At 41.8% G+C, this 14,099-nt stretch overlaps 1 protein-coding gene across 1 annotated transcript in view; it reads right to left on the bottom strand.

The window, feature by feature from the left end:
* Positions 1 to 14,099, bottom strand: part of zdhhc21 (zinc finger DHHC-type palmitoyltransferase 21) — a 232,685-nt gene that overhangs the window by 50,461 nt on the left and 168,125 nt on the right. Inside the window, exon 6 of the mRNA XM_041185500.1 lies at positions 8,182 to 8,298. Coding sequence (XP_041041434.1) covers positions 8,182 to 8,298 — 117 coding nt within the window. The remainder of the gene's footprint in view (positions 1 to 8,181; positions 8,299 to 14,099) is intronic.

The raw sequence follows: 14,099 nt of genomic DNA, 5'->3' as shown, positions 1-14,099 counted from the left end.
TAGGAGGCAATGCCATACATGTCTGACCTTGCCATGAGCTCTGGTACATCACATGTGCCACATTCTTCGTGAAGACCTGATGCCATGTGGAGCTGGAGGGTATTCTCTGCCAGTGGCTTTGCAGGTGACTGCAGCACTCAATTTCTTGGCCTCTAGTTCTTTCCAAGGATCAACAAGAAACTTGTGCAGTATCTCTCAGTCAGCAACACATCGATGCATAAATGAGGTCACAGATGCTCTTTATAGGAAGGTCCATCATTATGTCAGGTTTGCTCTGGACGAAGATAGCCAGACTGCAAGATTCACCACTATCTCAGGCTTTCCAGGAGTGCAGGGTGCAATAGATTGCATGCATGTGGCTATATGGGCTCTATGGCAGCAACCCTTAATGTTTATAAACCACAACAGCTATCATTCCATCAATATACAACTGGCATGTGATCACCGGAAGCACATACTGCACGTTAGTTCACAGTACCCTGGGAGTTGTTATGACTCCTTCATCCTGAGTCACTCACAGGCGCCTGAGATTTTTGAGGGGGCATTACGTCTGCAGGGATGGCTGCTTGGGGATAAGGGGTACCCATGAAATGCTGGCTGCTGACACTGGTGCATTGCCCTCAGAGTTATTCTGAGGAGATGTACAATGCTGCTCATAGCTCCACACCCTCCTTTTTGGAGCAGACCATAGTGCTTCTGAAGATGTGCTTCAGATGCTTGGACCGCTCAGGTGGTTCACTGCAATACACTTCCAACAGGGTTTCCTGCATCATCGCAGTGTGTTGCGCCCTTCACAATCTGGCAATGCAAAGAGGAGAACCCGTGCCAGAAGACGAATTGGAGAAGGATGAGAGCTCATTGGAGGATGAAGATTCATTGGCCCAGGAATTTCAGGAGGCTGCTGAGGATCAGTATGAGCACGATCACGCCACAGAGGAGGGAAGATGTGGGAGACATGCCCATGATACGTTAATCGCTGACAGGTTCCAGGAAGAATAAAGTTAAGTGACAGCATATGGTCACATCTCTCCTAGCCCTCAATGCCATTTTCTTTCAACTCAGGGGATGTCCACCCACTTGCAGCGAGAACAAGTCTCAAATTCACACTTGCGCGTTATGACCTCATGAATCTCCAGGCCATAATCTTTGCTTTGGTCCATGGGGCCCTATGAGTGAGCTCACTCTGGGAACTGAGAGACCACTTAGGAACAAGAGCTATGCGAGAGAAGACTTGAAGCTTTCGCCGCCATCTAATGATGCAAACGCTGCTATGACTGAGATGTGGACATGCCTAGGGATCTCCTCCTCCTGTGCATGTCTTTTCTTCTGCCACTATCACTGAGGAGACAAAAATGTCACTAGAATATCAATGCTGATATTCACCCTTGTTCAATGGTGTTCCTTGAGGAAGAAAGGTTAGAAACGCTTACATCACACACTTCAAATAAAGATTTAAACACATCTCCCTGACATCACACAAGGGTGCGGAGACTAGTTCAACTGAGGTTGACATCATAGGAATGTGACTCTTACAGTGGAACACTATCACTGAGTGGGAGCAAGGCTAAATCTCGAAATAAGAGGATTCCAAAGTACAGAATTACAATGTCTTCAGTTGACAGAAACAATCACATAATCATCAAATATATTAACGAAAGTGCAATTTATTTACATATGTGTACATACATGGGCTGTGAGATGCTGCACACCCTTGAGTGTCCTGAGAAGAGGCCCCCAGTGTGTCTGGCTGATGCTCATCCTCCCTGTGGGTGCCCAAGGGCCCCGCTCTGACTCTTGCAGGAGATGGTGCACCTGGAGGGTGGTCAAGGTGCCATGTTCTCATGTTGCCTACATCTTGATGGTGCCCACCAGGGTATGTGTGGCCATGGAGTGCAGGGCAGAGCACAAATCACGCAAGACCGCCCTGACCAAGGTCTCCATGCTGGTCGCCAGTCTTCCCATGGTGACCGAGGCACTCATATGTCAGAGCCACGATATCAGACAGAGCGCAGATGGACTCCTCCATCATTTGCTCTAGTCTGCTGAGTGACGGCCGTATGTCTGCCTGATGTTCCACTGCCTGTCACTGCAGCTCCAGCATTGAGTTGGCAGCCGCTTCCAGAGGATCATCATCTGACTTGGACTGAGCGAATTGCTGGTCTCCAGCAGCCCTCCAAGAGCCGAAGACCCAGGCTGTCCCTGCCTCTGTCTGCTGCGGGGACGTGTCTGTGAGGTGGTCTCCAGAAAGTGACGCCAAGCCTAATCTATATCTGTGCTCCACCGATGTGTGTCTTTCTGAGCTGGTGCAGGGTGTGTGTGAGGACCGTGATGGTTCTTCTGGAGCTTTCTCTTAGGACGTGGTCTGGGGGCTCACACTGGTGCTTGATCCTCTCATCAAGGCCTGTAGGGCCTGGTGGGTGAAGTGGGATGCTGCCTTCTTCTTCAGGTTCTTGGCCTTCCTCTTCTGACTGCCAGACATCTATGGTGGGCTGCAGAGAGTGAGACTGTGTGTCGGACTGGCTTTAAAAATGATGCCCTGACCTTCAAACCTGCCACAAATTACTAGATGACAGGTTAAAAATGAGAAGGTTAATGGAATATTGGTATTTATTGCAGAGCTGGGGGGCTGGTATACAAAGGGATGGAAATTTTACACATTTAAAGAAAGCTCTGGTTAGCTTTAATTCAGAGTACTGAGTTTAGCTCTGGGCATAGAAAGAACCGGAGATTGTGCATATATTAGAACAATTGGGGGTGATGAAACTGAAGTGGGTGTGAGAAGTGCTGTGAATGGAGCATGCTTGACAAGACAGAGTGAGAAGTGGTACACTTTAGAATGTATGTGCATTTCTAACTTTGCACACCTTTCCTGACCAGGCCACTTAAATGATTGAACCACTGGATTCAGGACCTCGTGATGGCACCCCTGCTGCTTCCCTGCTATGCCTTTTTTTTTGGTGAAATCAGCTATCCTTTTCTCATTTATTGCCCAGGATTTAGCCCTTACTGCAACTGGCAGAACAGGCAGGGGTTACTCCCTGAACCTGGGCGCAGCCTTTGCCACCTTTCATTGGAACGTATGAGCAGGAGTAGGCTATTCAGCCCATTGAGCCTGCTTCACCATTCAATGTGATCATGCCTGATCATTCACTTTAATTCCCTTTTCCCACACAATACCCATATCCCATTATGTCATTGATATTTCGAAATCTGTCAATCTCTGCTTTAAACATATTCAATGACTGAACTTCCACAGCCCTCTTGGGTAGAGAATTCCAAAGATTCACAACCCTCTGAGTAAAAAAATTCTCCTCATCTCGGTTCCAAGTGGCTTATTTTGAAACTGTGTCCCCTAGCTCTAGACTCGCCTACCAGGGGAAACATCTGCATCTATCCTGTCTATCCCTTTAAGTATTTTGTAGGTTTCAACAAGATCACTTCTCATTCTTTGAAACTCTAGAGAATACAGGCCCGATCTCCCCAATCTCCCTTCATAGGACAGTCCCGCCATCCCCAGAACAAGACTGGTGAATCTTCATTGCACTCCCTCTATGGCCATAATGTCCTTCATTAGGTAAGGGGACCAGACTGCACACAGCACCCCAGGTGCGGTCTAACCAAGGTTCTGCACAATTGAAACAAGACTTTGTTACTCCTGTACTCAAATCCTCTTGCAATAAAGCCTAACATTCCATGAACCTTCCTAATTTCTTGCTGCACCCGCATCTTAGCCTTCAGTGGCATATTGACGGGGACACCCAGGTCCCTTTGTATACTTTTTAATCTCTTATCATTTAAGAAATACCCTGCACGTTTTTCCATATTACATTCATCTGCCATGTTCTTGCCCACTCACTGGGCAGAATTTTCCATAAATCAGACTAAGTGGAGTGGTGGGTGGTTTTGGCAGCACTCATCCTGCTGTCCGGAATGGCAGGAACTCACGCCCGATTCTGCACTTGGAGCCTCATTAATTACGCAAAGGCGCATTTCAATCCAAATCGACCCTGCCAGCTCGGGAGTAGATTTGTGCACTTGAAATCATAAATCTCAGTTCCTCTACGATTCTGAACTTCTCACCTTTTAGAAAATATTCTGATCTAACTTGCTTACATTGGCCTGGTTACATAGCAAGACATCACACATAGTACATTGAACTTCATCTGCCACAGTTTTGTCCACTCACATAATTTTTGTGTCACTTTGCAACTTTCTACTCCCATCTACAGTACTTATTGTGCCTCCTAGCTCATTGGCAATTTTTGATATATGCCCTTCTATTCCTTCATCTAAGTTATTTATGAATATAGTGAAAAACTAAGGCCACAGTTCAGATAAGAGGAGACAACCATCATCCTGCCAATTTGAGTACGTACCCATTATCCCTGTTCCCCATCTCCTGCTTGACGGTTGGTTATCTCAGTGGGCTTATTGGCTAGAGTGTGGTGTAGAATGATGCCAACAAGCAGGTTCAATCCCCACACCAGCTCTGGTAGTTCATGGAGGCCTGCCTTCTTGTCTTGCTCCACACTCATGGAGTGGTGCCTCTCAAGTTATTGTCTCTCTCCAATAGAGGGAAATGCCTATAATGTAATCATGTGTGACTATGGCTAATTACAATCTCATATTACCAAACTAAATCTCTATTCCAGTCAATAGATTACATACAAACTAGGAACAGAAGTAGACCACTCAGTCCTTCGAGCCTAATCTGCTACCTCCAACCCTATGTGCTCTCATTTGTGTTAACAGGCTTTGTAAAATTTATCAAATGCCTTCTGCCATCCAAAGACATTTCTTTATTTGTAATGTCAGGTACAATCTAAAGAAAATCATCTAGTTTCATTCAACCTAATATTTCTAAATTCAAGCTGTTCAATCATTCTGTCCCCAAGATTCTGATAACCTCCCTTGAACAAACATTGGACAATCAGTTCTATTTATCTCTTCTAGTTTATCTCTCCTACCATTCTTAGATAATGGACTGACAATGACTATTTTCCAAATCAAGGAAACAATTCCTGATCAAGAGAGTTTTGGAAAATTCGGATCTGAAGTCCATTTCTTTGCCACCTCTGGGTCTAATGGTTACCTCCAACTTCACCACCACCAATTTCTGCCCCAGGATCGATTCTACACACCATCTGGCTCTTTGTTTCCAAAACTTTACTTTAAAGGGCTTCTGGCTCACTCGTCATTCACATCAGTCTCCAAACCTGGACATCAGTTCATTGATGCTCCAAGCTAATTCCACCCTATCTACACCAACTTTATCACACAATGGACCCACTGATTTTAACTCTAGACTTCTTCCAGTTGCCTCTTCTCTATTCCCCATTTACTGCTAGTATCCTAATCTTGCTACTTAACTAGCCAATGTAACTTGAATTGCCCTCTGTTCATTCATGCATGCTTTTTGCCTGCTGCTCTGGTTCTATCACATAAACCCTCATCCACCCCCCACCTCCACTCCCGACCCCCAGGCCTATCTCTCCTTTAATGTTTCCTTTAACTTTCCTCTCCAAAACTTTGCCCTCTCAAATCCCAGTCTCAACCCTTCAGTACTCCTGGAACTTCCTATTATCCTTTTGCCATTCCCCAGGCACAACCATTTCTTCGATAAGCTTATAGCTTCCCTCTCTGCATCTCTTGGCCAAAATATTTTAGGTTGAAAGGCCCTGCCAAGAAGGAAAGATTAGAAGAATCTCTTAACCATCCAGTTAGTAATATGCAGTCCTGGAATAAAAGCCATAATTTTACTGATGGTTAGTGAAAGGAATTTTTACTCTCACAGCAAAACTCCTTATCACAGTAGTTAGCCCATCTTTTTATATTAGTCTTCACCTTGTTAAATTCACTGATAACCAAGCATTTTTCCTGTAAGAATATCATCACGTGTTACATATATATAAAAGCACATTGTCCATCTACCAGAGTATAACCACTAGTCTGCTGAACATTCCACAAAAACACTTGGATCAAGAAGAGGGTAGTCCTGCGTAACATCTCAATATATGAGGTTACCTCACTTACCTGTGCTCTGGCCTGGGCTTTCATTATCCCAGAAAATAAAAGAGAACTCAAACTTAACTCTTTAGAGGGTAGATGTGAGGATGTGCTATGCCTCTTAGCCAAACATTGTCTGAGTGTCAGGGTCTTTCAGCAACATTTACTGTCCCAAATTTCATGGTCAATGGTGGCACAACAGTGTTTGCTGTTCACCTCGAACAAAGCTGTCCACAAGTGAATTGCCCTTTTGCTGGTGTGAGTTTGAATCTGGCACCAATTTTTTCTAAAGTTTTTACAAATTAGAGTAACAGCATAAAAGGCCAGCTCGAGTCAGTTCTGTAATGCTACTTGTTTGCTTTCTGATGGGCCTTCAGCAGAACACCTTATAGGGAAGCATAGAATCAATGTCAGCAACTTGTGGAATTCCATTTTATCTACTGCATGTAAGAACCCCAGAATTTGCCATCAGTGTTAATGGAGTAATGACACTCAATGCTGGTAGCTTCACCGCCATTCCTACCACAAAGTCCAGACCATTAAAATCAGTGCAGCCCTTCATTGATGTGAACATACAAATGGGAGTGGGAGTAGGCCATTTGGCCCCTCAAGCTTGCTCCATCATTTGATAAGATCTTGGCTGATCTGATTGTGGCCTCTTCCTGTCTAACTATTCATCTATTCCCACTGAGTCCTGTTCGATCAGCATTTGTAACAGAGGGCAGGGTATTGCCCCAATACTAAAGCCTGACTGCACAGTAATAAGCCCTATTCTTTTTTTGGTAGAAATGATATATGTCTCATTTGGAAATGCACTTGGAAATGGTGACTTCAAACCTATCCTCTGAGGTGACCTCCAGAATTTTGCTTTATAAAAATTTGGAAATTCCCCAGGAAATTCAAGACTTGAATGAATCAAGCCAATTTATCATCCAAGATAGCCTCAGTGAAAGATTCTTAAAATGTATTTCAATCTTCCGCTTTGCACATCGTGATAATGAACTTATTTTGGTAAAATCAGGGCTTTGAGGGGGTAAAAGTGTCCCTTTTCAAGAAACCCAAGTTTAAAAGAAGACTGCAGTCTTGGTAATCTTAAAGTTTTTAACAAAGAAGAAATGTACAGCAATGCAATTGGAGGCATGACATAACTGTTTTACAGACCTTGAAGTCACACAAGTTTCAAGAGACCATTGAGAAGTCTGCACAAAAAACAAATTGCTATAGTTCTGAAACTGTTTTCACAAAATTCGATTCCATCTGAAGCTGTTTTCACAACATGCTCAAGCCCCCTTCAAAACTGACCACCAAAATTTCTGGGCTCAAGTCGGCTGAGTCTTGTATTCACTAGCCTGCTAATAAATCTAATTTACCTCTGTTGTTTTTCTTCTCTGTATCTGTTTCACTGAAATTTTATCTGACTTTGTTGGATTGATCAAGTGTTTATAGGTTTGCTCACTAATTGGCGGTTAATACAACGAGTTTACATAAAAGCATGGGTATATCATTACCATTATAAACACCATTATAAACACTATTCTGGTCACTTCTTAGATCAATTTTATTCAGGATCTACATTTAACAAAAATAAAAACTTCACTTGGCCCTGGTTCCGTGCTGCTGGGTGCAGTAATGAAGATCACTGATACTATTGATTCATAATTCATAAATTATGAATTCCAAATTCATTAGTAAAACATGATTCATAAAATATGCTTTATAATATTTGGGAAAGTAGTTTAATGTATATTGGCAGTTTTAGATATAAAACTGAATGTGGGATCTTTAAATCAACACATATTATTTACCATATACAGAGCCCTGAGAACAAAGCATGAGATACATTTAAAATCAAGTAAGTCATTTCTGTTTTGATGAAAGATCATCCATACGAAACAACTCTGTTTCTCTCTAGACAGATGCTGCCTGATCTGCTGAGTATTTTTGGCATTTCCTGTTTTATTATAGCAGCCTTCAGTATATAGGGGGTGAATTCTTAAATTTAACACTTTAAATAGAGTACAATAATAAACATAAACACGCGTTCATGTTGAGAGTTTTTGTTTGCAACAACAAAACACTTCAATCAGGATTTGGATCTCATCAAATTGTAATAGATGTTATGTAAGAGATTAAAGCATAATAATTCAATGTTAAGACAACAGGAGTCTTACTTACTGCCAAAACATTTGACAGCTGACCATAAAAGAGGCCGAACATCCCTCCAAACATCACTATGCCCGTCAAGGTAGATATCCGCAGCATGGCCAACTCATGCCGAAACACAAATAGCTCCTTTTGGGAAGGAAGAGAATAATCACAGTTTAACTTTCAGTATTAAGGACATGGACTTGAAAGATGATCATTATAACACAATTCATTGGAGACTCTAGTTTCATTTGATTACAATATTACAAATTGGATTTTAAAAACATAGGTTTGTCTGAAATATGTTAGAAATGTTATACTACTTAGAACAAAGAACATAAATTAATTATAAAAATCCCATTGGTAACAAAATTAAAACCAAAAGAGCTTTGTGCAATTTATCAACTTATGTCATAATATATCACATATCTTAATTTGAAATCTTGCAGATTCACTTCATATTCTATATTCTATGCAACTTTAAATGCTTTGCCATTTTTCTAGTTTTGTTTTCTTTTTTTAAAAAAATTATTATTTTACATATGACCATGCCTTTTAGAATAAGGGTCAACATACTAAAAAATATACATTTCTGCATATTCAATCTAATGCCTAAAGACATAGGGGAGAATTTTCTCCCTGTCAGGGGCGATGGTTGGGTGAGAGCGGGCGCGGGCGAGCGTGCAGCCGATCATGGGTGGCGATTGGCTAGGCGTCGCCATTTTGCATGGGCGGGCCAATTAAGTTGGGAGGGGGCAGGGGGAGTAGGCTAAGTCGGGGCCTCTGCTCTTTCGCACATGTACGTGAAAGAGCGCAGAAATCTCCCTGAGGTGCAGAGCTGCCTTAGGGAGATTATTTTGATTTTTAAAAATTTTAATAAAGGAAAATAAAAGTTTGTCTGTCTAACTCAGCCTTAAATATATTCAATGGCCCAGCCTCCAGTGCTCTCTATGGAGAACACCAAAGGCGAACAACTTTCTGAGAGAATAAATTCTTCCTCATCTCAGTTTTAAATGGGAGATAGCTTAATTTTGAACTGTTCCCCACCACCCCTCCAGCTCTAGATTCCTCCAAAAGAGGCAACATCCTCTCTGCATCTAACTTGTCAGAATCTTGCATGTTTCAATAAGGTCACCTCTCATTCTTCTAAACTTCAAGCTTTCCTCATAAGACAACCCCTTCATCCCAGGTATCAGCCCAGTGAAGCTAATCTGAACTGCCTCCAATACAAGCATATCTCTCCTTAAGTAAGGAGTACAAAACTGTGCACAGTATTGTAGGTACAGTCTCACCATTTCCCTGTACAGTTGTAGTAAGGCTTCTCTACTTTTATACTCCATCCTCCTTGCAATAAAAGCCATTTGCCTTTCTAATTGCTTGCTGTACCTGCATGCTAATTTTCTGTGATTAATGTATAAGGACACCCAGATCCTACTATATTGCAGCCTTTTGCAGCCTTTCTCCATTTAACTAATTTTGTGCTTAACCATTCTTCCTGCCAAAATAGACAACCTCATACTTTCCCACATTATACTCGATTTTCCAAATTTTTGTCCACTCACTATCTATGTCTCTTTGTAGACTCTTTGTATCCTCCTCACAGCTTGTTTTCCTACCTACTTTGTATCATCAGCAAATTTGGCTACAATACAGTCAGTCCCTTCACCCAAGTTATTAATATAAATCGCAAATAATTGAGGCCCAGCACTGATCCATGTGGCATTCCACTATATACAGCTTGTCAACCTGAAAACGATCCATTTATCCTGAATCAATATTTCCTGTTAGGTCGCCAAAGCTCTACCCATGTTAATACATCAGCACAACATGATAAGCACCTTTCATCAAGCACCTTGGCAAATGCTTTTTGGAAACCCAAATACCACGTCTACTGTTTCCACTTTATTAGAGCTCTTTGAGAATCTAACAAGCAGGGCGGATAGAACCATAGAACACTAAAGCACAGAAAACAGGCCATTCGGCCCTTCTAGTCTGTGCTGAAATATTATTCCACTAGTCCCATTGACCTGCACCTAGTCCATAACCCTCCAGACCTCTGCCATCTATGTATCTTTCCAATTTATTCTTAAAACTTAAGAGTGAGCCCACATTTACCACGTCAGATGGTAGCTCATTCAAACTCTCACCACTCTCTGAGTGAAGAAGTTCCCCCTAATGTTTCCTCTAAACCTTTCCCCTTTCACCCTAAAGCCATGTCCTCTCGTGTTCATCTCTCCTAATCTAAGTGGAAAGAGCCTACTCGCATTTACTCTGTCTATACCCCTCATAATTTTGTAAACTTCTATCAAATCTCCCCTCATTCTTCTACGCTCCAAGGAATAAAGTCTTAACCTGTTTAATCTTTCCCTGTAACTCAACTCCTTAAGACCCAGCAATATCCTAGTAAATCTTCTCTGCACTCTCTCAAACTTACTGATATCCTTCCTGTAGTTAGGCGACCAGAACTGCACACAATACTCCAAAGTTGGCCTCACCAATGTCTTATACAACCTCACCATAACATCCCAACTCCTATACTCAATACTTTGATTTATGAAGGCCAGTATGCCAAAAGCTTTCTTTACAACCCTGTCTACCAGTGATGCCATTTTCAGGGAATTATGTATCTGAACTCCCAGATCCCTTTGTTCCTCCGCACTCCTCAGTGCCCTACCATTTACTGTGTATGTCCTACCTTGGTTTGTCCTTCCAAAATGCAACACCTCACACTTTTCCGCATTAAATTCCATCTGCCATTTTCTGGCCCATTTTTCCACTTGGTCCAGATCCCTCTGCAAGCTTTGACAGCCTTCCTCGCTGTCCACAACACCTCCAATCTTAGTGTCATCAGCAAATTTGCTGATCCAATTTACCACATTATCATCCAAATCATTGATATAGACAACAAAGATAAAGCAGAAACTTGTCAAACACGATTTCCCTTTCACAAAACCATGTTGACTTTGCCTGACTGTGTTATAATTTTCTGCTACTACCTCCTTAAAAATGGATTCTAGCATTTTCCCAATGACAGATGTTAGACTAGCTGGCCTATAGTTCCCTGCTTTCTGTCTCCCTCCTTTCTTGAATAGCGCTGTTATATTTGCAGCTTTCCAGTCTGCTGGGACCTTTCCAGAATCAAGTGAATTTGGGAAGACTACAACCAATGCATCCCCTATCTCTGTAGACTAGGATATAGTCCATCAAGAATTGGCAGCCTTTAGTCCCATTAGTATTCATAGCATTTTTTCTTTGGGGATCGTGATTATTTTTAGTTCCTCACTCCCTTTTACCTGTGTTTTTCCACTAATCTTGGGATACATTTTGTGTCTTCTACTGTGAATACGTACATGTTCAAAGTCTCTGCCATTTCTTTGTTTCCCACTATTAATTCCCAGTCTCACCCTTTAAGGAACCAATGTTCATTTTTGCTACTCTTTTCCTTTTTGCTTATTTGTAGAAGCTTTCACTGTCTGTTTTTATATTTCTTGCTACTTTTCTCTCATGTTCACGTTTCTCCCCCTTTATTATGTTTTAAGTCATCCTTTGCTGATTTATAAAATTTTCCCAATCTTCTGGCTTTTCTTGCAGCACTGGACATCTTTTCCTTGAATCTGATACCATCCCTAACTTCCTTAGTTAGCCACAGATGATGCATTTTTCCAGTAGTGTCTTTCTTCCTCAATGGAATATGTCTTTGTTGAGAATTATGAACTATCTCCCTAAATGTCTGCCATTGCTTCTCAACATCTTACTTTGTAACTCTCTTCCCAGTCCACTTTAGCACTTTGTTTTCATGCCTTTCTAATTACCTTTATGTTTAAGACACTAATATCAGACCCAAATTGCTCACCCTCAAACTGAATGTGAAACTCTCTCATATTATGATCACTTGTACCTAGAGAATCCTTTGTTATGAGGTAATTTATTAATCCTGTCTCATTATACATTGCCAGCTCTAAAATAGCCTGCTCCCTGGTTAGTTCTAGAACACATTGTTCTAAGAAACTGTCCCAAATGCATTCTGTTAACTCATTCTCCAGGCTAACTTTGCCAATTTTCTTCATCCAATCTATAGGAAAATAAAAATCTCCCGATATTATTGCAGTACTTTCTTATAAGCTCCCGTTATTTCTTGTTTTACACTTTGCCTCCTTGATGAGTTGCTGTAGTACATGTTGTAGATGATAAATACTGTTGCCATTGTGCTTCAGTGGTGGAAGAAGTCGACGTTTAAGGTGGCGGGCAAGGTGCCAATCAAGCGGGCTACTTGAGTGTTGCTGGAGCTCCACTCATCCAGGCAAGTGATACAATTGACTTGTGCTTTGTAGATGGCAGACAGGCTTTGGCGAGTCAGGAGGTGAATTACCTGCCACAGAATTCCCAGATTCTGACCTACACTTGTAGCCACAGTATATATATATATATATATATATATGGCTGGTCCAGTTAAGTTTCTGGTCAATGGTAACTCCAGGATATCGATGGTGGGGAGATGATTAGATTCTCTCTTGGTGGAGATGGTCATTGCTTGGCACAAGTATGATGCAAATGTTACTTGCCACTTATTTGCCCAAGCCTAAATGTTGTCCCGCTGTATGTGGAAATGGACTGCTTCTGTATCCGAGGAGTTGCAAATGTACTGAATACTGTGCAATCATCAGCGAAGATCCCCACTTCTGGCCTTATGATGGAGGGAAGGTCATTTATGAAACAGCTGAAGATGGTTGGGCACTGTTGGAATATGGGTTCTTTTGCTGTCTCAATGCTGAAATCTTGAGACTTGCATATTTAAACATGAACCCTTAATTATTATAGATAAAAACAAAAAAACTGCGGATGCTGGAAATCCAAAACAAACCAGACTTGCCTGGAAAAACTCAGCAGGTCTGGCAGCATCGGCGGAGAAGAAAAGAGTTGACGTTTCGAGTCCTCATGACCCTTCGACAGAACTTGAGTGAATCCAAGAAAGGGTTGAAATATAAGCTGGTTTAAGGTGTGGTGGGGGGGGGGGGGGGGGGTGGTGGTGGTTTGGGTGGGGGGAGAGAAGTGGAGGGGGTTGGTATGGTTGTAGGGACAAACAAGCAGTGATAGGAGCAGATCATCAAAAGATGTCACAGACAACAGAACAAAAGAACACATAGGTGTTAAAGTTGGTGATATTATCTAAACGAATGTGCTAATTAAGAATGGATGGTAGGGCACTCAAGGTATAGCTCTAGTGGGGGTGGGGGGAGCATAAAAGATTTAAAAATATTTAAAAATAATGGAAATAGGTGGGAAAAGAAAAATCTATATAATATATTGGAAAAAACAAAAGAAAGGGCGAAGAAACAGAAAGGGAGTGGGGATGGAGGAGGGAGCTCAAAACTTAAAGTTGTTGAATGCAATATTCAGTCCGGAAGGCTGTAAAGTGCCTAGTCGGAAGATGAGGTGTTGTTCCTCCAGTTTGCGTTGGGATTCACTCGCCCAACGCAAACTGGAGGAATAACACCTCATCTTCTGACTAGGCACTTTACAGCCTTCCAGACTGAATATTGAATTCAACAACTTTAGGTCTTGAACTCCCTCCTCCATCCCCACCCCCTTTCTGTTTCCCCCTTCCTTTTGTTTTTTCCAATAAATTATATAGATGTTTCTTTTCCCACCTATTTCCATTATTTTTAAATACTTTTAAATCTTTTATGCTCCCTCCACCCCCACTAGAGCTATACCTTGAGTGCCCTACCATCCATTCTTAATTAGCACATTCGTTTAGATAATATCACCAACTTTAACACCTATGTGTTCTTTTGTTCTGTTGTCTGTGACATCATTTGATGATCTGCTTCTATCACTGCTTGTTTGTCCCTACAACCACACCAACACCCTCCACTACTCTCCCCCCACACACACACCTTAAACCAGCTTATATTTCAACCCTTTCTTGGATTCACTCAAGTTCTGTC

Source organism: Carcharodon carcharias, chromosome 4, assembly GCF_017639515.1.
Source record: "Carcharodon carcharias isolate sCarCar2 chromosome 4, sCarCar2.pri, whole genome shotgun sequence".
Classification (NCBI taxonomy): domain Eukaryota; kingdom Metazoa; phylum Chordata; class Chondrichthyes; order Lamniformes; family Lamnidae; genus Carcharodon; species Carcharodon carcharias.
The sequence above is the reverse complement of the archived record's forward strand: the minus strand, read 5'-3'. Positions and strand labels throughout refer to the sequence as shown.